We start from the raw sequence: 24,735 nt of genomic DNA, 5'->3' as shown, positions 1-24,735 counted from the left end.
ACGCTTGAGCGTACCTACTGTTAATGACGCTTAATAGAATGAAAAATCTATTAAAAAAATGTGATATAATAAAATTAATAATAATAATAATAATAATAATAATAATAATAATAATAATAATAATAATAATAATAATAATAATAATAATAATAATAAGAGTAATAATAATAATAAAAATAATAATAATAATGATAATAATAATAATAATAATAATAATAATAATAAAAACAATAATAATAATATTAATATTAATAATAAAAATAATAATGATAATAATAAAATAGCAAAAATAATAATAATAGTAATGAAAATAATAAAAATAATAATAATAGTAATAGAAAAACTGTTTTATTAAATCTGTGTTTTCATTGGAAAAAAAACAAATTATGGAATATTTGAGACCTTCTGGGATTTGATTTATTTTTTGTTGATGAATACTTTAACTGCAAATTCTAAAAGTTAAAAATATTTGACAAGTTCCTTTCAATTGAAACCTAGACCGCCAAAAATCACCCTTAATGTATGTATATATATATATATATATATATATATATATATATATATATATATATATATATATATATATCCTCTCCATCTCTCCGTCTCTCTGAACTGATCATTAAAAACAATAGCGAAAAAAATCTGATTTGTTTATTTATCGTGAAAACATTCGTGTTTTTTATTTTGTTTAATAATCCGAGTTGTAACTGTTTCCATTCTATATTTTGGGAAAAAATGAGCAAATTTGAAAACATGTTAGCTTGAAGACATGATTCTACCAGCTCAAAAATCTTTAAACCAAAATTCAGATCACCACATAAATCAGAAACTTGTTTTTCAGTTCTGTCATAAGAGAAAACTATAGGTACCTGTTCCAATGATGAAATTGGAATTTAAAAATGCCATTAACAGGAAACGTGAACCTGCTCATGTCGCGAAATTTGTTATCTTAAATTGGATTTTCAACATGAAAATCATTTTAAAATTTAAAAGATTGCAGAAATAAAATTTCTTTTAAAAAAACACATGAAAACGATGGAGATGCATCTTCATTATGAAGACCAATTACAAGGCTTCAAGAGCCAACAACATTTTTTGTATCATTTCTGGTATAAAAGCTCTCTGCTTTTAAATTAGGTCAAATGTTTTTCTTAAGAAATAAATTCATGGAAATCCAGGCGTCTGTTGCTATATATTTAGATTTAAAAAAGACCCTAATCCAGCTTAATTATGTAATAATAACATAACATTTTATGACAGACATTGAAAAATTTTTGAAATAGTTATTTATTTGTATAAATTTTTTAAAATAATTTTTTCTCTGTAGAAAAACAAAAGAATGAATTTTATTTAAATTTTTTTACACCAGATATAAAGTTACCTTTCCAAGCATATATTTCCAACCCCTGTTTTATGAATGATGAATATGAAAAAATCTACCAATCCAAAATATACTCCTAAAGTGTTGTTATGCGTAGCATATCTCATTTCTCCCGAGGTTATAGGTTTTGATGAGAGTCAACCCGCAGCTACGGGTTTCCATTTTCAACCTTCCAAATATGTAATGCTCTTCAAATGTTCTTTTTCCGCTAATTAGTATGATTTATTTAAATGTTTCCAACGCTTTCGGATCATATTACTTATCACTCATAATTTGAATTAAAATAACATCTGAATGGAAAAACATTGTGTGCTAAGAAAAAACAGGAAGTAAATAAAAAAGTACACTGGTATGGGACCATATTTTAGTGATTACTGTCAAAATCAAACTATCATTTTTACATAAAACTGTAGTTTTTATCTTTTTTCACAATTGGAAAGTATTAAGATCATTTCTTCATTACAAAATGTCAATCGAATTAACAAAAAATGATTAAAAACACAAAAAGAGTTTATCTTGACACCAATTACTAGCTGAGTTTTTTCCTCGCTCCCAAGCCGTATTTTATTGGATTTCATATCTACCTGATTTCAAGAGTTGAGATTAAAAACTATTGAATGTTGATCTGATCTTAACAGTATTCACGTTTGAATTTAAAGACATCTAATCAGTTGGTTCAATCTGCTTGGAAGCGCATTTCCATAGATAATCCATATTTTTATGTTCATTTTAATTAATCTGGTTCCATAGGCAAAAATAAAAGATAATTTTTATATGAAGCCATCTGATCGGAAGTCTTTTTAAGACTTTTTTGACAAAAAAATTTGAAAAAATATACAGCCACTTAACTACAAAAACAGATTCTGTTTACCCTCTAGTTCGCTTGATTAATTTGAAGTAGAGAAAATTTGAACCCTCTTTTCTGCTCAGAAATTAGTGTAAACGGCTCGGAAGAATTAAAAATTTAAAATTAATTTCTGAGGTAATGTTTTTTATGTTCATTAAATCCAATGCTCGTGGTGTTACTAGACTCGTTTTTTCATGCACGACCACGGATCATAGCGAAGTATAGCAATCAGCACTTAATCTTAGCATTTCTCATTCTGTGTTTTTACTATGAACACATGCTGACATTGTCACTTCTTGTAAAGAAAAAGGTAATTTCAGACAACAAAAAATGGATCTCCGAAAACATCTTGAACAGAATTTAAATCCATTACTACTTTCTGATGATTGCTGCGTTGACCAAAGGAAGTATTGATGTTTTAAAAGGAAATTATCATTCACCAGAAGACATCTAATAAGGACTTTAATGTAATAATTTGACGTCAGTTTCATATAATAGTTTGCTTTTGGTTAAATCCCACTTGTGTAGCCGATTTTTACTTGTCCGGCATATTGGCCCTGAGTCATATGCAGGTGTGACATTTTCAGATGTTGCTAGGATCAATAATAGGCTCTCTATTATTTTTGACAGATTTCACTCTTAACTGCATCATTGTTGATCATGAATATGAAGACACTTGGGTCAGGATCCATGAAAAGCAAGATTCCAAGACCCACTGTGCCACATCTTTCAAAACAACTGTCGTACACAATCAGATTTGTATACTATAATTGAGGTCCGAATCAACGTTCGTAGCTCAAATCAGTGGTTTCGCTCAGCGCGTACACTTTACACAATCTTGCAGTAGGATTCACCTGGCGAACTGCTTAGTATAAACTTGTCTACTAGACTTGATAATAATACAGTTGTAGATTAATGAATTGAAATGAGCAACTAATCACGAGAAACAAAATGGACAGAACGAATCTACAAGCGCAAGATAAACTTAGTACATAAAAAAATTAGTTCCCGATGCGGGAATAAAGTTAACAGACATCCAGAGTGACTTGGAGTACGAAAATAACTGAACGTGACTTATCATAATTGCCCTTCAAAACTAAAAACAGCATCAAATTAAGTACATTGTATATGATTTACGCCGCATCAAAAATTAAATTGAGTTTAACATGTACAACGCTTCCCCTTTTTGGATAAATTTATCATTGCCCTATCGGAAAATTTTGAATGACAATATTGACGATATGTTAATACTATTGACAATGTATTAATACTATTATATATAATATATTATACATCGGTTATATAACAAATAACTATATAAATATATTTGAAAGTATTTAGTACAAATAAGTAGTAGTAGTAGTAGTTGGTACGTTGGCTAGTGATATTTAGAAAATCAAATGGAATTTGAGCTCTCAAAGTTTATTTAAAGTTGAAATTTTCCTCATCTGATACTAAATTGTCATCGAGACTTTCATCCGGGGGCGACTTTGTAGATCCGTAGGATATACTGCATGTCCCTTGCTCTTCTTTTCAGTGTAGGCTGAAGTCAATTGGGAGGGCATGTGTTTGTGGATTCTCCAGACGAACCATCTTGTTCGTATCCATAATATTTAGGGCTCTTCCGTGTACGTTTTACGGTCTCTGGCAATAGTTGTTGCGGGGCTTCTTGGGGTGCTGATGTGGTGCTAATTTGCAATTCTTGGGAAGTATTTGTTGGTGGAGCAGTAATGATCGGCTGCTAGAAGTAAGATGAGAAATTTACTTTGTTCGTGATTTACGCAGCGAAGCTGGTCAGAATTTTTGGCATTCGAACTCGCATTGCGCGATCAATATTTGCATTTGTGGCAGATACTCCGCTTGCATTGTCTTGCTTGCGACGCTTCATCTTCCTGTCTCCCTTCTGGGTTCTTTAGTATGGCTTGCAATTTTGACTTCCATTGATTTCTGGAGAAGACGGGGCCTCGCCTGTTTTTGTAATCCTGCAATTTTGTTTTCTTTCGCCTCGCAATTCAAATTTAGCGATATCGTTATTGCGGACTGATACGTCAAGTTTGCCGAGTTCTCAAACTATAGATATATTTTGTTCCGTCTTTTACACTACTGATCCAGGGGCCAATACCTCGTACGAGCCGTCTAAATTGTTCTTAGACCTTTTTTTTGGATAGCGTTTTTTGCTATGTTAATCTGGACCGCAGATTCATTCAGTGGTATTGCCCGATGGATCTTGGAAGAACGAAGGAAGCGGGGTTCGTTGTCCGCTGCATTACGTTCTCTGGTTTGTGCTCCTGGGTTGTTTTACCAATGTTTCGCTCCAACTCTTCATCACTTCGATACGCTCCCCAGTGCTCTTGGGCCGGAATTTTTGGGTGTAGTACTAAAATTGCTCAGCGGAGTTTTAGCACGACGACCAAAGTGATTTTCGAAGGGCGAAATTCCAGTATCTTTATGTTTACATATGCGGAGATTGTAAAATATTGTTTTAAATGCTGCTCGTATTGTGAAGGAATTTTTTCAATTCCTTCTTTGACACATAAAAGGCGTTGTTTAATAGTACTATTAAGTCTTTCTACTAAATCAATTGCCGATGATTATTTGCTGGAGCTGGGGTTAAACTTATATTATTTTAAATACAAAAGTTTTTTACTTAGTTGCCTATAAGACAACAAAGTTGATCTGTTTTTAAAGAACAAAGAACTCTGTGGAATTGTGTATAATTATCTAAAAAGATTATTACAATTGAAGCGTTTGCATGAGCAAAAGTCTCTGTGGATGTGTATTTGGAAAATCTGTCAATGCATGTTAAAATATAAATTTCGTGTTCCTTTTCATTATTACTACAACCTGCAAAATCTATTTGTATTTCCCGATTAGGAACTATTCATGGTCTATAAGATTGATTTTGCTTAGCAGTCAAAACTGATTTAAGATTTTTACCAATCGCAGTGCAAGGTTTGCACACTATTGAACAGACAAGGAGATCGCTCTTTATGTACGGCCACCAGCATTGTTGGGCCATACAAACCATTCCCCAGTTACCCGGGTGACTTGTATATAAGTCTTCGATGAGGGCTTCTTGAGGTGCATTGGGGATGGCAAATTTCTCGTCAATGCACACCAACCACTACTGACATTGAGATCACGCCAATAGGAATGGAGATAGGGGTTGAGTTGTTTCATCCTATCGTTATCTTCTCGTATAACGCAGTCTTCGACTTCCTTGGTCACTGCGTTTTGCTTGTCAAGGATGCCATTCAGTTTTCGTTTAAAATTTTTCCAACCACTTTTTTGAATGACAGAGCTTGTAGACTATCTGTCACGGAAAAGCTTGAATTAGAATTTGATGGTGATCGGCGCGGCGAATGGGGTATGGAATCCGTCGTGAAGGGTACGCGAGGCGAAACTCGCGATGGTGTTTTGAGTACAGATTTGCCTTTCATTGCTGAGGTTTGAATCATTTTAGTATTTTTTGAAATTGAATTCACTGAAAAAATGTCCAACTGGTTTGTGGAGTTGAAATGCGCAAAGAGCATTTTTTTTTATTTTTACCCATTGATCACGTGAATTATTTTAAAAATTTGAATTTTTAGTGTTATTTGGAAAAGACTTGTGTGACTGTGTGATTTCAACTTGATTGTCAGATAAGAGTTGTTTAATCCAATGAATTGCAGCCGTTTCTGGTAAGCGAGAACGCCTGCACTTGTATATGCGCTTCCAGTGACGGGTATTTGATTGTAAAAGAAAGGAAGACGTAAAATTGGTACTTATGCTATTAGAATTATGTGCCTTTGTGTTTTGACTGAATTTCAATGAACAAGTGCTAATTTATTTTGAGCTAAGCGTATTTGCGATGCACAATTGGTATTTAAATTGGTGTGATTAATGAATTGAATTGAGCAAATATTCACGAGTTGCAAATTCAAGAGATTGAATCTCCAAGAGCATGAGATAGTTAGTACTTGAATAAATAAGTTGCGGTAATGAGATTAACAGACATGCAAGTGAAAACTAAAGTGACTTGGGTCACGAAATGAACTGAACTTGACTTGTACTAATTGCCCTTCAAAATTAAGTACATCATTAAATTAGGTACATCGTACATGAATTTTACTGCACCAAATGAAAATGAGGTTACTATGTACAACAACAATATAAAAATCATTCAAATTTTTTAAAAAAAAAAACAAAAAAACAGCCTCAAAACTGAAGTTCCGATTCTCAAGAGAGCAAAAACAATAAGTTGTTCTGTAGAGTAAAAGAAAGATAGTTCAATTAATTCCAATATCTACAAAAATAAATTTATCAAAAGAAACATTTTTACAAATACCAGAAAAAAGTAATACTCCTTTCATAACAATATACCAAGACCAAAAAAAATTTCTTACAATTATAGTCTGTGAGCTGTTTTTCACTGGTTTTGTCTCTTATTGAATAATTTTGGTTTGAAGAATCCCGTAATTTTGTTAATTGTGCGGAAACCTTTGATTTTGCTAAAATCCCGCTTTTTTAGGTGCTATGTCTGTTCATCGCTAAAATAAAAAAAAATTGTGGAAAATTACAAAATTAATTTTGGGTTTTTGTATGAGCAGAAAGAAATTAAAAACAATCTGTCCAAGCTACCATGTTGAAAAAAAATCTCTGAGAAGTATTCTGCGAGGTCTTCGAGTGAGAAACCCATCGAATATTATGAAACAGGTTTACTATTCCATTATTATGCAACAGTACCGGTTTGCTGTAAATTAGGGTTCGGATCTGTAATTTATTAAAAATATCCCATGAACAATTCTTTTTTATCAATCGATTTATCAAAAAGTGGTAGTCTCGATAAATTCAGGCGGCGAAAGGGAATTGTGAAATGTACATGTGTCCCGATCAGAAGCCATCAAATCAAAGCAAAAGCTAATACTTTTGACTGTTCTTAGATTTTGTCAACTTTTTTATATGACTCACTCGAGAGAGCTGAGGGAACACTATTTATATTTCCGACACCACTTAACATTGGCTAAATCGTCTACCAAATGAGAAAGAAACAGATAACTTTCAAAAAATCAGATACTGATCAAAATATTGGGCCTATGAAAAAAATTACTTCTAACTCAAATCACCTAGTAAGGCAAATAATGGCACGTTAGTGAACAGATGAGACTCGCCACTAGTAAGACAAAGGGACAAGAAAAAAATCTAGTAGCAGCAGCAAAAATTTACATCCACAATTCAATACCTGTTTTTTTTGGAAAAAAATACAGAATAAAAAATTCAAATTAGCGCCATGCAAAAAACTAAACTTAACAAAAATTGGTTTGTACTTCACCTGTTAAAACATTGAAGCAGTCCTTGATGAGACTCAGCAGCAAGTAAACAAAAAAGAACAGCAAAGTTCGAATCTAAAAAATGCCTGTGTTTTATCAGAAACACCTCTGTTTTGATTTCAAAACCACGAAAGAATTTAGCTATGAGCTGAAAGCCCGAAACAAGCTCATATGTTCACCCAAAGCAAGAAAGCAAATAAGACCTGCAAAATTTCCGTTTTTTTAATACGACTACAAAAACAGAGACAAATAAATTCGAAGACAAAAATAAACCATTAAATTATGCTAGAAGACAGAGTCGAACCAGATATCACCATAATCTAATCACTGAGAAAACGATGTGTTTAATTGTGCCGCAATTTTTATTGTTTCGCAGTTTATGTTACAACTGAAAAAGAACGACAAAAAACACAAAATTCCATTAAATTCTGCTAGAAGGCGGTGTCGAAGCAGTTAAAACCTTAATCATTTAACTTAAAAACTGACATGTTTGTCTATTCCTCCTCTTAAACGCCAATAAGGTGACAAGACAAGAAAAAGAACATCAAAGACAAGACCGTAAGATATCAGAATTTTTCTTGTGCAAATTCATAGTATCAAAGCAGAAAAACCATTACCTTAAAAGTAAGACCGCAAAAATTATTGTTTTAAGAAAAACGTGTTTGTTGACTTTAAGCTAAAAGTTGACTAAAATAAAGAGGAAATGTCAAAACTCAATAATCCAATGTTTATTTTAAAAGTATGTAAAAGTTGTGGAACCTGTATTTAACACGCTTCAATTTGAGTTGTTCTTTTCTGTAGTTAACGTACCAAAAAAAGCAAAAATTGCAAAAAAAAAATATAAAAAACATCGACTTATTGCAATCCGAATTATTTTGGGCTTTCGATAAACAGGGATTACATCAAAACTAACCTTGCTATTGCCGTTCGTCCACTAGAAACACTCAATTGTTCCAAAAATAGTGGATATGAGCACTATAAATCAAATTTAGATTATCGAGTGAAAAGGGCATAAAGCCGGCAAAAATTTGAATTCAAGAACACTCTCAAAAAATGGACAAGTAAAACCTGTTTTCTTTCGAGATAACGAAAATCCTGTTAGTAGTTTTTAGGCGTGTTAATCTGGCAATTTTAAACAAAGTGGACGAAAAGGCTAATTTCGTTCCATTTTTTATGAAAAGTCTAAGTCTTGAAAAACTTAAAAACAATTTTAGCCAAATAAAAACTAAACAGTTCAGAAACACTCTTCTGTTTTTATATGTAAAACCAACAGTACTATTTTGTTACAAATTTCAACTTGTCAAAATATTCAAATATTTGCGCAAAAAAAATTAAGGAAGAATAAAAACGAAAATCAGTCAAATGTTCACAAAAATTTAAACCGCGATACCTCCGCGGAAAAAACAAAAAATCAGAAAATTCAGGAAAATTATCCTTTTTGTTACATATTCTGCGCCGGATGGCTTTCTAATGGTGCCACTCACGGCCCTCTACGATGAGCATATCGATCGTCCAAAGTTGACTGAACAAAAAAACCGTGTGAGTATATAGTTCCTCCCCCACTAAAGTGGTCGGAACAATAATCAGATCTGACATAACAGAAATTTCTGTTAACGGATTGTTTATCGTTCATCTTCCAATATATCTTTTAGTAGGAAATGTCTAATAAGGATTCGCACAAAAAGATTCTGATGAAAAAAATTTAGTCAAGTCAGTTATTAGAGGACAGTTTATCTTGCAAGTTCCCATAGAAGCTTAAAAGATGGAAACATCACCCGTTATATGTTAAATATCTTTGAAAAATTGGCGTTGAAGAATTGAAGCAAAAATTTTATTTCAAACGCAATTTTGTTTTGTTGAGAGCTATGTTAAAGCATCATAACTAAATTGTGTTTGACCTGGAAACTGTCCGCCTTTGACATGAAGACCACTTAAAAACAAGATGCCAGTATACTTTTTACGGTCATAAAAATAAACTGATGCAGTTTTATCAAATGCAATGATAGCTATCTCTACTTTCTATATTGCAATATGCGGAATTAAATTAAAGAGCAATCAAATTAGATTATTACATAATATTTCACTTTTGAAAAATTTAGTCGTGACCCTCCGTATTGTACAATCCAAATTACAATAAACTGTTCAGCGCATTCTTCGGTGAAAAAAAGCGCACTGTACCAATTTACTATAAATACATCCACATTCAAGCACCCGTTCTAGTCTTGAGTTAAATTGGATTTCATGTTTTTCAAAAGGGAAAACAGTTACGGCTGGGTTATTTTTCTCAATTGCAAATCCATCATGCGTATAACAATAGAGACAAACACGGTTATAAGTAATAACTAAAATATTATTTAATTATTTGTTACCATTGCTTGATTTAATAATGACTCAAATCCACTGCTTTACCATTTTTGAGAAAGCCTCCCGGCGTTTGGATATCTGCAATAGTCTTTCATTTTTATAGTAATTTGGATCATTAAGATATATTTACTATTTAAAATTTCACACATGGCTGTTCCCACTCAAATTATGGTTCTCGGTGAGTATATATTTCTTAAAATTAAAAACTAATAAAAATAGAAAAAAAATTACTTAATAGTTTAATTAAATCCTTTCGAACATTTTGAAATATTACACCGACATTCAGCTTTTATCTTTTACTTCTAAACAAGTTGCTGCAGCAGGTCCTAGGTTGATAAGAATTGGTCCCAGACCGAAATGACCTCTAATGAGCACGTGTGCTGACATACGGCTGTCAAATTTTGAAACGGATCAATTAAGTTTTTTTCAAACAGAGAATGTAAGATTTAGCTTTTCATTAATTTTTAGCTACAGCAACAGTGTTAGTCGCATGACATTTTGTTAAAAAAAAAACCTGAGTTTCAACCAATGGCAGCACAGTTTATATTCTATAATTCAAAACAAAAAGTTTTATTCCGGGATTAACTTGAGTTACACATGAATAACCTTATTTTGACTTCACAATTTTTAGGACTCATTTTGTTTTTGCAATTTTTTATTTTGGCGAGAATAATATGAGCTATTTTTCAGGTATTGTTGCTATGTTTGCTATCAGAGGTTCAGACACAATAGCATCAAACAACGTCTTGGAGCACAAAATATCACAGGGTCATCCATTCTACCCTCGAATTAGAAAATCAACCACAAGGCAGCTGCTTCCTCCTCCGCATTAAATTATATAAATTATTTTCATACTTGATTTGGGGGTTAATCAGTTTTAAGTGAAAGTTCTCTACCAATTTTCAAACCATCAAGAATTTCAGCGCTTACATAAGCAAGCTAAGTTACATAGCTCAGGATCATAAATTAATTGTGATCAAACCAATGCAGTCGAGCGTACAATCATGAACTCGGAAATATAAACAATCGACCCTGTTTTTCAAAGCGCAGAGTTCGCCATTGTACGCTCGACGGGTCTTTCCCATTAAGACGGGTCTTTAAATCACGACAGAGAGATCGAGTTAAGAAATCATCGCTGTAAACTTTCCCGCTATCAATAAGCTTCCTAAAGATCATTTTGTATTTGTACGCGGATCGTCATAAATTGTGGATTGTCATAAATTGTCTGAACAAACAAAGTTCTCCTTGAGTATATCTTCTAATTTGGATCGTGATGATCGTGTTGAGCTTAGCTAATGTCTTATATTTTCCTTTTCTGTCTTCTATTTTGCAGATTTCCAGCAAAACATTTAACCATTTAGCTTAAAGAAATTTCAACCATTTTGTTTAAATTGCCAGCTCTTTTGATTCTGAGTCCTATAACTGTTCAAAATTTTGACGTAATGTTACTACAACTTGTAATCAACTTATGCAAACAATTTTCACACCATTGATCCTCTAAAAATAAGGTATGCTGACTAACTTTTGACGTTTAGTGTATAAAAATAAAGTTTTATTGATTCAAGAAAAATGAGAGGATGAAACAAATTTAACGTCTAGTTTTACGGGCAGAAACACATTCACAATATCCTACAATCTCAAAATTATACCTGCCTTTCATCATGGACCCAAAATGGTGGATTTAATGCGTGAACAGAAATCACAAACCCGTGAACCAATGTGGAAGGAGGAAAGGACTTTCACCAGCGACAACCCTGACGTTAAATTCAAACCGTGTCATCCCTGTACAAGTGTCTGTCCTGTTACTTCTAATATATGCAGTGATAAATTCCAGACGTAAGTTTTTAATCAATAGCAAGAATATGAAAAAAATTTAACAAAAACTGTAGTAACGACCGGCTTGCTGGCCCCAAGTATAGGGCATGCTATGTTATGCAAAGAAATTGCTTTTTTAGCGATCAAATATAGGATTCTACAACTCCATAAAGAATTTAATTTAGAAAAAATGGCTCTCAAAATTATGGATTTTATAGATATAGCGAAGTTTATGGCATCTCTCAACGGCAGCTAATTCAGCGAAATCGTTCAATTAATCAAGAGTTCAACATAGCTGCAGACGGACCAACACAATTGTCGACAATTTAAGTCAACGAACCCAAATAATCGGCTTTACAACTTATGGGTGGCACTCTGGCTTACATCTGATTGAGTAAAATTTGTATCTGGAAGCAAACAATTCTGTCTAATTGTCAGCAATTGTAGGGCCTAAGCGTTTCTTTTAAATTGCAACATGTCTTGCGGCGATCTAAAGCCTCTTGAGTTATTTTTTGTGTATATTCTAAGAATAAGTGTTTCAAGACTTTGAAACAGATCAATGGAATCTTGATTTTCGCAGAAAAGCTCATTAGTGGTTTTACAATGAAATCGTTTGATGCTAATAACGAGACCGTCGTTCTCAATTTTGTCTGATATCCAAGTCAGACATGCATCTTGACAGTCATGCTTGAAAGACAATGTTTTGCAAAGAAAAATTAGAAAAAAATTATGATAAAGGGGTAAAGTTGTTAGGGGAGGAGAATCTGTTAATTAATTAAGTGCCTTTGTTGGTAATGTTTTATACTACAAAAATGAGGAACGTTTTTCTTATAAAAAACGGCTCACGGTAACAGAGCAATTTGCGCATATACCTGTTAAATATTTTGTTCTACGAAAAAAAACATTAAGACATCGATGGTCAGTCGCCCTCATTTGTAATCCTAATAATCGAAACCAAAAATTGGATTTAGTAAAAGTGAGACGTCAATGCCAAAAATTTACCAATGATTAATGATTCGAAGAAAACTGAAGATATTCATTCTCTCCACATTTTCTTGAAGCATTTAGTTTTGCCAATAAAGAACGGCAACAAACAGCTAAAACAAGAATAAAATTGATCTCAAGCTCAACTCAGTCAATAACTTAACTTATTGACTGAGTTGAGCTTGACATCAATTTTGTTCTTGTTGTAGCTGTTTGTTGTTCTGCTGGGTAGTAAAAAAATTAATTATTTTATGGCAGTGGACGGATATTTTTTGAGGCCTTGTTTAACTAGATTTTTTTTTCGATTATAGAATTGCCTTAGTTCTACCAAATTAGTTACACCAAGTTAAGTCAAATTCATAATAATTTTTTTTATTGTAGTTCAACACAAAATTGAGGGTGGTACTCCACCACAGAAGAACTTTTGATGTTTGACGCCTGTGCCTGATCCAAATTTTTCGAAAAGGGGAATAGAAGTGGTATCAAAGTGAAGTTCCTACAAATTGACTCGATTGGCAGAAAACTATTTATCTTGTTAATAATATTATTACTGAAAAAAAAAGAGTTCTAAGTACATTTTTTTGAAATCTGGTGAAAAAATCACATTTATCGGAGCGAATTTTTATATGGATTGCTGTAACTTGATTGTTGTTTTCAATGCGTTAAATTTAAACAAATTTCTATTATATTTTGATGAAAGATCTCTAATTGTGCAATGTTGCAATTAACTAAAACATTTCAATGGCAGCTAACAGTTTTCTTAAATTTAACAGCTTTGTTTCAAAGTTTATTTGAATAAAATTTTGATTCATTTTAGCAATTTTTTTTGCCCTTAGCAAAATTTATTTCCAATATTTTCTAGCATTTTTCAGATTTTGCCTCATCTCGTATCTTCTAGTCACTTAGTCGCACTAATTGCGGCTTTCAGTCTAGCTTCTGAAGATTCACATATTTGGAATCAATCGCGGCTTTTTTGCAATTGGTTAGCTAATTATGAGTCAGCCGTGGGTGATTTGCAGCCTTTCGGTTGCTTTGCACCTCATGAAAACTCTTCTTTGCGTTTGGTTAAGTTTGTTTCCAGTCCACCATATAATATCACGACGCTTTAAGGTCTCTACAGGTGAAAGGCATAGCTCTGGCAATTTCGCTACAGATAGTGGAGTGGAGCATCAAGAATAAAGAACCACTAGGTTGGTGACTCTAGGTTGCTGGGGTTGCATATTGCTTCCCTCTTGGATTTTTCTGGTGTGTTGTATAGATAAAACGATCTGCTGGGTTGTAGGAAGTAGCATCTCCTCTCTTGTATATTTTCACTCTCTGCACGGACGCTCAAGGATACAATTAGGAGCACTTATAACCAAACAACACAGGTCACACAATAACAAAGATCCAAACATGCACAAACGTAGATACGCAAACGACCCTTCCCCAACACACACACACACACACACACACACACACACACACACACACCACACACACCACACACAACAACACACACACACACCACACACACACACACCACACACACCCACACACACACACACACACATACACACACAAACATACACACACAAACATACGCACACAAACATACACACACACACACACACACACCACACACACCACACACAACACACACACACACACACACACCACAAACACACACACACATACACACACACACACGCACACACACACACAAACACACGCACACACACACATAGAACTCTTTTGTTTGTAATAATAATATTATTAAAATGAACTGTATTCTGCCAATCGATTCAATTTTAAGGAACTTTTCATTGATACCACTTTTATTTCACTTTTCGATAGATATGGATCGCGCACAGACATCAAAAAGTTCTGTCGAGTACCACCCCCACCCCCCCCCCCTACACACACACACACACACACACACACACACACACACACACACACACACAATAATAATAATAATTGCTATAATTTGACTTAGCTTGGTGTAACAAACTTCGTGTACAAAAATCTAGTTTGACGAGGCCTCAAAGAATATCCTTCCGCTGCCGTAAAATAATTTAAATTTTCTAATGATCTATGATCTGCTAATCAGAACGTTTGTTTCTTCTTTGACTTAGTAGAATTGCTTAAAAAATTGTGATCTGTTAAATTGTGCATCAAAAATTGAGTTATTTTTCAATAGCGGTTGAATTACTTAAAAAACTTGATAGATTTTTCTTGTGCTATTGGCTTTGGTGTTTTTCGTTTGCCAGAAATTAGGTCTTGGAGGAATGTTCCCCACGAGATACGGGCCAAAGTCAACCATTTCTTATGTTTTGTCAAAAAAAATTAACGTCGGGCATGTAAACAGAAAACGTTGTTTATTGTATCTCATTCAACGGCTCCCTCCATATATGATGGGCACGTGTTTCAGTTCCATCTCAGATTGGACAACTTTTACATTAGGCAACTTGACAGAGGGTAACAGTGAGTACTGGAGTGGAAATTGGAAATTTGCGGTGCTGGATTATGAGAACATGAACGAGTTCGGACTCTTCCGATTCTCTATACCCTCTTTCGAAGTTCTGAATCAACCGGACCTTCTGCAGTCAGGTCTGTTGATTTCAGTTAGGAACTGAAAACTGACGTTTGAGTTTTCTATTGCCCTTTGGCTCGGGAATTACACTCTAGAGTTATTAAAATCTCATGCGCTGTTTTCTCAGATAATTAAGCTAATTGCTAATTACTGAATCAAAAAACATATTGGAAAACGCTGAAAATATTTTTTTCACTAAGTATGAGGTCATTGCATTATCACACAACCTCGTTAAGTCTCCATTGTTGTCTACAAAAGCCTTAAAGTGTACTTTTCAAGAAAAAATATTACCAGCAGTAAATTTTATATTCATACAGACTAGAGAAGTTAAGCATTACCGGTTTTTTTCACTTTTCGTTCAATTATTGAAGATTTGTTTTCTGATTCTGTTACACATTGGCCATTGTTGCGGCAAAAATTTAAATTCATAATGATAAACGTTTTCCTCAGCGTTGCACTTAACTATTCAATTAATCTAATCGAGGTCTTGTTGCAAATAGTGTCCCAATTTTTTCCCAATTGAGGCTGAGGTGCTAAAAGAGACCGGTATGTAAAGAGACCGGAGATTTTAGTGCCTTCTTCCATGTTTCCAAGCAATCAAAATCCCACCTCAAAAGTTTATTCTCGGTCTGAGCATTTCCACTTAATGTGTCAATGTGTAAATGTACAGAAAAGCAGAACGCAAAATCCAGAAATGGATTTAAAAATTTAAAAAATTGCTTAACATTTTTTGAAGGAATTTAGAGATTTATAATTTTTTAAATGCTTTCCAAAAAAAGTCTGAAGCAATTGTTGTAAACTTGTTGGTCTTCTGTACGCCCCCTCTTACCCCATATAGGATCCCAACTTGCCTAACCACGACCCCAACAGCCTACTCCCGCCACTAACCATCTACACCTACGTTACCCCCACAAAAACACATTCCACATGGGGACCTATCTGCCCCCTGCCGCCGCATCGAATCCCCATCAGCTTCCCCCCAACAACCTACGCCTCTCCAGCTAATTGTCCGCCCCTAATTACTCCCTAAACCTACCTACCCCCTCATCTGGTACCCCCTCCCCCTCCAAACACACACACACACACACACACAAACACCTACCCATATTCTAACTAAATTGGTTTTTTATGCCTATATTTCAATTTGTTTTTTTCTTCTTTTTAGGTGGGCTGGTTCTGAAATAAATAGGTGTAGTTGAAAGTTTTTTTGAGCAGCTCTTTGAGTTGTTTCCGGTATTCTACCGGCTATAATTTTTTTACGAAAAATTTATTTGGTCTCTAGTATTTCAACTGATTTTTGCGCACTTGATTTATTGGTGAAGAAACGTGCAGTCGATGTTAATAGCAGATACCTTTTCGATATTACATCAAGGCTGAAATCTTCATTTTCAAGATGTTAAAGACAAAAGCGAATAAAAATAAAACGGTTAATTTAGCTTACGTCCCAGGCAGGTCCTGGTCTACGATTGGTCAAATTACATTTTTGAAGCTTCAAAATGTAAAGCCTAAAACGATTTTGGTGTTTTACACGCATTTTGAAGTAACCGATTTAGATAAATGACGTAAAAAACTTTCTCGCTGGATGTATAGCTTTGTTTGAATGCTCATTTGTTGAGTCAGTAACGTCTCCCGGCCCAAACGAAAATGTTGGAAGGATCGGCACAAGTTTAACAAGTGAGCAGACGAGCGATCTGGACGACATGGTTATGACGGTGGAGCAAGAGACGCTGTTAGAACCCTAGCGGAGCACTGGGATAGTAACCCCAGGTTTTTTTTCATCAACTGTCCAAACTAAGTCATGGATCTTGAGCGGCTGCTCGGGAGGCTTGGGCCAAAGAGTACTACGGTTTAGCGCCGGTACATACTTTTTAAACCAAAGTGTCCAAATTGCATTGGCGTGGGACTGCTCACGAGGATACAACTTGCGATGATCAAACTCGTCAACGCCAACGATTGATGGAATTCCGGTTGCTTAGGTCCGACAGGTCGGCGCTTACGGGCGGGCGCCAACGGTCGTGCGATCAGTGCGTTTTCAACAACACAAAAAGTTGCGTTCAAAATCCCATCTGTCAGGCAATCTCCACTCCCGTTACACAGGAACAATAGTCCGTAAAGGGAACGACTTCAACATGGACAGCACAATTGGTTAGACAAGTGAAGAGGAATCCCCACCTCTTTTCAGTAGTCTGACAAACGTGGACGTAGAATGGGCCAAAGTAATCAACCCTGGTGTTGGTAAAGGCAGGTTACGTGTACGCGAGTTTTTCCTTTGGGAGGCCTGCCATGATTGATTGAATGGTTGCCGCGTGGAAATTTCTGCACAAGACGCAGTTTGACTTCATGGCACGCACTGATGAACCATGTTTAAGGATGGCATAAAATTCTTGTAACTTTGACCGTAAGTAATCGAAACCCTATTGGTGGTTTTTCAATTGAATATGCCGCAGGCACATTTTAACAAATGTATGACTTGCATCCAGCACGATAGAATGCTTAGTATTGAAGTAAATTTTCACAGGCATCGGAGTCGATCCGAAGAAGGAATGAGAACATGATGCCCAATAAATATTTTAAACTGAAAAATGCGGCTGCTCTTCCTGGCAGATTTGTTGACAAGAAGATCTTTTCTTTCGGTACTAACGGATTTCCTTGCATCAAATACTGGATAGGACGCTCGGCTTCGTCAAGCTCAACGAAGTCTGTTATGCTGCCGTCAACGGAACTGTGACTTTCATGAGATGGTAGAAAACAAAGCTTTTTTTAGCGGTGACACGAAGGAACTTTTGATAAGAACTGAACTTATCAAGCGATATTGGAGAAAAGCATTGTTCCTTAAGGGTCTTGGTTACGGATGCGCTTTAAGATGAGGTGGAGTCATTATCTTGTACCTCGGTCACGACGCTGAGCTTGATTTTATCGACGAGGTCACTATTTGGTACGAAAGGAAATTGTCTAGTTCTCAAGAACTCAGAATCTCTCGCCTAGTTACTTGAATGGCTAACCTCAGCGCTTATACCACACGTACCAACATATGCCGGAATAATCCAAATGATGACGTGGATCAATTGATCAACGCTGGTATACTCCAGGAATTTAGTTACACTGTTTGCAATAAATATTCGGTGTTTGTTTTTTGGTGAGTATGCCCACTGCAGGACGACCGAACTATCTGTCCACATGAAAACTCTCCACAGTTACGGTCAATGCTCCACGGATTTCTTTTTTCAAGCGTGCAGCTAGGAGAGATGGTTGCCGTTCCAACTTCTGAACGGTCATCATCTTAATAGATGTAAAGGGGCTTTGCCCAGGACGAATACCAACCCTGTTTGTATCACTCTGGAAGTGCAAGTTACCTGAGTTTGAAGAAAACCTACAGCACTGAATACGTCTTGACAACTATCACCAATCATATGGAATTCAAGATGCTGGAAGGTCCTGAAAAGTAATTTCCTTTTATATTGATCTTAGCCAAGTGCTACACTTCAACAAACCATGCAAGAAATCTGTCAACTGTATCTTTTGGTAACTCGTCATCACAACTTTTTTCATTGACAACAAAAATTTCTTTCAAGATAAACGAGTAACTTAAGTAAACGACGCGACAATACCAATTGGGTTGTTTACTATTGACACAAGAGTTAGAACCAAGTTAGCTCCTTGTGATGGTCCTATTTTCACCCCTTCGCACAGCCAAATTGTTTTTATTGTGATCCCAGTTAAACCCAAGCACGTGCATTGATTCCTGCTTGGATGAAACAATATCGGCGCAGTAGGTTGAGGAGACCATAAATTTGGTCAGCCAGATCTGGAACGTTGCTAACAAACTTAGTAAGCTTGAGCCCACCTAGATGGGGAAGATGCAGCAGTTACTAGAGCTATTGAGGGGCCTCTCATGGAATTCCACTAAATCTAGGTAATCGCCCATGTAGAAGTTCTCAAGCACGTCTTTCGCCGCTTCCGGATACCGTTTGGCATAGTCACATGCCGTGCGCTGTAATAAGCAGTTAACGCGAGTGAGCGAGTATTTTGACCCAAAAATGGGGCGTGTGTACTGCTGTACCACCACATTTGATGTGGGATCTTCCCGCCACAAGAAACGCAAAGATGGTTGATCGCATGATGACACTACATCTTGAGAGAACATTCTCTTGTTGTCGGTTGATACGGCAAATAGATGTTGTCTGAACCGTATGAGTCCGTAGATTAAGTTTTGTAATAAATTGGGTCCAGTGAGCAATAATTTATTAGGAGATTCCCCATGAATTTAGCCGCCCCATTTAGAAGCCTACGGATTTTCCTGGCTTCTTCGGGTTAACAACCGTATGGTGCATTTGTCAAGTTCGGTGTCACTTTCCATCGTAAGGGTATTTTTGAATTTCACTACGTCGCCCATCTCTAAGTCTTCATTGATGGTATTCGAATTCTTTTCCCTTAAATGCTGGTCTTTCGTGGGCCGTTTTTCTCAAATTTCAACTGAACAAGCGCTGAGAATTATTTGTTGGCCAATATTCAACCCATATCATTCCGATATTGTACCTTTTTCCATTATGCACTGTGGTGTTTTTAAAATATCTTGCGCAAGTACATCCGCAACGGATTGTGGGTCCACTAGCTTGAGTGCGCAATACGATTCCAAGATTTTACATGACTAGCAACGTCAAAATCCTGCTCCATGTTAGCTTAGAAACAAGTCGCCAACCTGAAGACGACGCTAAAAAGCCGCTTAAAAACCAACTTATGGTTAAGCGGAAAACGAAGCGCGAGCACTACCTGTTGGCAGAAAAGTACTCTAACGGGCGGATGGAATGTCAGATATCCTTTCCAGTTATCATCTCAATCTCTCCATGGCACTATGTAACCGGTTCTAGAACTAATAGGTGCGGATGTATTTCTCCAAGTGCATTATTGTTGATTACCCGACACTCCCATATGCGGTGGAGCCCTTCACAAACAATGCAATGAGTAGAGAATGGTGTGGTTGCTGTTGCAGTCAGTTTTTATGTGCTTTATTGAGGAGTGTTGGCAGCAAATGAGTTGGTGTTGTCTTGTCTGGACCGTAAAGAGTGGCCATGACTCTTTCGAATTGGGCAGCAATTTTTGCACTGCCGTGTTAAGTAGCGAGGCGCTCTTCAAGTCAGCGTCATATGAAATAGACTTAAAGACCCCGAAATACTCGAGATTGTTTATGAGGTTGTTACTATTGTGCATCCTTAATGGTGGAAAAGAGCTGAGTTTGTCTAGATGTGCACTGACAACTGCTCGTGGCTGTCCAAGCTTACGCTCAGGTGCACTAAGTGTGACTTTATAAAATATTCCGCAGTATGCAAACTCAGCGATAGCGGTCTTTGTTTTTCCCCTTACTAGAGTTTTTAAGTAAGTCAGCTCGACAGCATCAGTGACTGACTTTGAGTCTAACGCGCTTTTAAATTGCCCAAACCTTTCACGCCACTGCAGGGGTCACCATTGTACTTTGACAATTTCCACTTGGGCAGTGGATCATTGTTCTTACTAGTGAGTGCGTCCGCCAACTGTTTTATCAAATCCGTGGAGTCCAAAGAAGGAGGCGAAGGTGTGGGATGCGGTGGGCCAGCCCAATATAACATCCACGGAAAGGTAGATTTTCACTTTTGAGGAACGATGGGATTGCTAAAAGTTGAAGCGGTAACGTTGGGAAAACTAAAGGGAATCGGTTGCATGAAGTCTGATGCTACGTGAGTTTGGGACCTTGCTGCTTCTTGTAAATGAGTGGAGAAGCCAAGCGATGTAAGGACATAATGTTTGTATAAAGGAGCCAGTGATACGTTGCTTAATTTTACTGACGCACCAAGAAGTGGGGTGTCATCAACTGGGTGGCATCAGTTTGGATCCGGTGGAGCGAGAGATACATGGTTTGAGGGGAAAGAACTTAGTGGCATCTACCTCTACACCGGCGCCGGTGGACATTGTGATTGCGGTGTAGAAGCATTTGCGGGAGAAGAAACGTTCTGTGCGAACGGAGAGGGCAGTAACAAATTGCCATTTTTGGACACGGGGTTATTGACATTTACTGTGATTTCTGGGGCTGGTGGTGGAGCCGGAGCGGAACGAAGTGCTGGTGGAATTAACGGAAGTTGCGGGGCTACTAGGTTAAGGACCGAGGATAGAACGGCAATCACATCTACGTGTGCTTTTGGTTGATTTTGTTCCGGCGCAGCCTTTGCAAATGCGTTAAATGGTGGTAAACAAGGTGGGCTGACCAGGTTCAACTGTCAGGCATGCTTAACCTGCGGGCAAATAGTTCGCCCAACTTCAGATCATCGAAATGCATGGTAGCCTGAGACAGCTGTCGGAATGTGATCAGGGCGTTTAATTGTGTTGGCATGACCAAGTTTATTGGCGGTGATGGAGGGGTTTAATGACGTTTTTGCTGTTCTTAAAAGATGTAAGTTTCAAGATGTGCAATATCAATTGCAAATTTTCTATCACCGGTCTATTCAGGCCTATTGACAGTGAGGTTGATTTTAGCCTCAAATTGACCATGTGAATTGAGATCCAAAGAATGCGAGCAAGGAGATTGAGCCGAAGAAGCACGAATAGTAGTGGTTTGGTTTGACTGAGCGATAGAACCAAAAAAGTGCAAATTTGGTTCATTTGCAAAATCTGCTCTGTTCAGGCCGACGATGAATTGACCCAATCATGACTCAGTTTACCTGTGTCGGACCTGTCTGCTGATGATATTGTCATCAACTCAAATTCCTCAAGGGCTGCAGCACATAGCTGCTTACCATGTTCCTCCTTCAGCTGCTGAATTTTTAATTCTCGCAATTGCATTTGTTTTTCAATTTCAAGGAACTGTTTGGCAATGCCTCGTGTTGTTTTCGAAGTTCCTGCCTCTTAAAATTTGATGTCTATAGGTCACATTGACGCTGGCTAGGTCTTTTTGGGGAAGTCATATGCAATCCTAATTTTTGAATGGTCAGATGTGTACTGCTCCGCTGGCTCTTTGTCTCAGATCAACGTATCCTCGAGCGGCCCCAGAAGTTTTTGCGATAAAACACACAATCGATGTTAAATTCAATTGCCTTTTCGATATTACATTAAGGCAGAAGTCTTCATGCTCATGAGGTTAAACGCAAAAGCGAATGAACATAAAACAACAAGTCTAGCTTAAATCTTAGGCAGGTTCTAGTCTAGGATCAGTCGCGATACATTTTTGAAACAAAAATATTAAGCCTAAGAAGAGCGCAATCGATTTAGTTTATTAGTAGGCTCAATAAATATTATGTTATTTAAACGTTTCTGTGTTTGTCCGGCCTTTTGAAGTAGACGATTTAGATAAATGACGTAATAAAGATTCTTGCTGGATAATAGCTTTGTGTGAATAGCGCATTGCTCTTTTGTTGACTCAGTAACCTTACTTTTTCATTTGGAGTGATTTAAATTTCTCTCTTATTCACAATATCAAGCAGGTGACTCATGTAGAGGTATTTAAATACTAAACGGCAAGAAAAGGGCGCAAAAATTAAAGTAATTTTTTTCACGTTAATTCTTATTAGTGGATGCAGTTGTATATTTTAACCTCTGATGACGCCATTTGAAGCCCCCTTAGTGAATCTTAGTTACAACCCCCCTCCCGGACTGGGTAGATTCAAGCTCCAACAGGCTGCAATAGATTCGAGCTCCACACACTAAAAAAAGTTCAGGTAAATTTACCTTAACGCAGTTAAGGTAAACCTCTGTTAAGGTAAAATTAAGGTAAAAGTTACCTTAACTTTACCTTAACTTGAGTTAAGGTAAAAAATTACCTGAACTGTGTTAAGGTAAAATTACCTTAACTTACCTTAACTTTTTTAATAACTTTCTGCAGTACATAATTGTTTATTTTTAGTAAAATTAGCAAACCAAATGTTGAAGTTTATTACAAGAGCTTTAAAATGATCCTTATATGAAGCAATTTGAGCTAATATTTGTCGACCTACACTACAGCAAACCCCAAAATTACTTTCAGTGAGTGCTCAAAAAAATTCAAAAAGGCAGTAACGCACCAATTTTGCAAAAACGTATTTTTTATTTTTCACGCGCCTCTGTTTATGTATTGGCTGCTCACAAATCGATTCCGAGTGGTACCGAAAGAACTGGTTTCAGAAAAACGGTTTAGAGAAAGTTTAAAAGTGGTTTTAAAGTGTATCAACTTGAATCCAATCACTCTTCCTTATATATTAAGTTAAAAACTGTTATTCCTGCATAAAGTAGATCTCTGTAAAACTGGATTACACTAATATAGAAGCGGTTTCGACATATGATCTTCATGTAGCTTCCATTAATTATAGTCTGTCAGATTCAGATTGATTTTTATTTTAGTTCGAACTGATTCCATTTTCCAACAAAAGCACTACTTCAAAACGCTATTCATCGAATTGAAAATTGTTTGTTATAATCAGGTAAAGGTTTCCGAACTAACTAAAGTTTACCTTAACTAATATAATTTACCTTAAAAGTTCAGGTTAAATTTAAGGTATTTTTAAGGTAAATTTCAGGTATTTATTCAGGTATTTTTACCTTAAATTTTAAGGTAATTTTTGCGCGTTTTTCAAGTAAGTTTAGGTAATTTTACCTTAACTGTTCAGGTTTGTTTTTCAGGTAAATTTAAGGTATGTTCAGGTAAAAGTTCAGGTGGTGCCCCCTTAATTTTTCAGGTAATTTTCAGGTAAAGTTGAGGTAAGTTAAGGTAAGTTCAGGTAAGGCAAAACTACCTGAACGTTTCAGGTAAGTTAAGGTATTTTTTCAGGTAAATTTACCTGAACTTTATTTAGTGTGCAGCTGGTTTTTCTAGAGCAATCTTTCCGACGTTAGGCGGTTATGTTATAACTTTCCAATTATTGTTGGCCATTTTGACTTATTGGAGCATTATGTGCTAACACACATTGCAAATGTTCGATGTTTGATCCTGTTCAAATCTGTTTCAGTGGGCTACATTGTCGAGGGTGAATCACCGAATATGACTTTTAATTGGCTTCTAATTCTATCGTGCCTCTTGACAAGCGTGTCCAGTTCCTAATCGGAAGGAAATCTGACAAACTATATTTATTGCTCCAACAACTGGTCTAGTTGACAGTTTACAAACAATTTCATATTAATTTTATTTTTTACCACAGCATGGCAGCACCTCTATTTAAATTGACTGAGTTTTAGAATCGTAAATCATAAAATTTAATTCAATTCTCGTTCAGCACCAAATTATAGCTGATGCTCAATATTCTTTTGTTTCCCAGCATAGAATTGAGTCGTGGAAAGAAATGTCGATGCCGAATAGGTACCAACCAGGCGGAAATTCATGCTGTTCCTCGTAAATTTTACTTTAAACCATATTTGGTAGTTCTAGTTGCTGTGATTTTGAAGAAACACCAGAATTGAGAATAGTTTAATCGCAAAAAAAGATGCAGCCCAAAAGATGTAAGAGTTTTGAGCTGCATTTTCCTAA

General features: G+C 36.0%; 1 protein-coding gene across 2 annotated transcripts; it reads left to right on the top strand.

Annotated features, from left to right (window-relative positions):
* Positions 1–9,448: 9,448 nt before the first annotated feature.
* Positions 9,449–24,508, top strand: LOC142342306 (uncharacterized). 2 transcript variants are annotated; one of them, XM_075393595.1, is made up of 5 exons: positions 9,449–10,079; positions 10,592–10,709; positions 11,513–11,737; positions 15,114–15,292; positions 24,221–24,508. In XM_075393595.1, exons 1-5 carry the CDS (start codon positions 10,049–10,051, stop codon positions 24,310–24,312), a joined length of 645 nt encoding a protein of 214 aa, XP_075249710.1. In that variant the 5' UTR covers positions 9,449–10,048; the 3' UTR covers positions 24,313–24,508. The 2 variants fall into 2 exon arrangements, with proteins under 2 accessions (XP_075249710.1, XP_075249708.1); XM_075393593.1 differs by having other exon boundaries at positions 9,455–10,079; positions 11,501–11,737.
* The last annotated feature ends 227 nt before the right edge of the window (positions 24,509–24,735 follow it).

The sequence above is a fragment of the Convolutriloba macropyga genome, chromosome 7 (genome assembly GCF_964194025.1).
Source record: "Convolutriloba macropyga chromosome 7, txConMacr16.3, whole genome shotgun sequence".
NCBI classification, from domain to species: domain Eukaryota; kingdom Metazoa; phylum Xenacoelomorpha; order Acoela; family Convolutidae; genus Convolutriloba; species Convolutriloba macropyga.
This window is presented reverse-complemented; position numbering and strand designations above follow the sequence as displayed.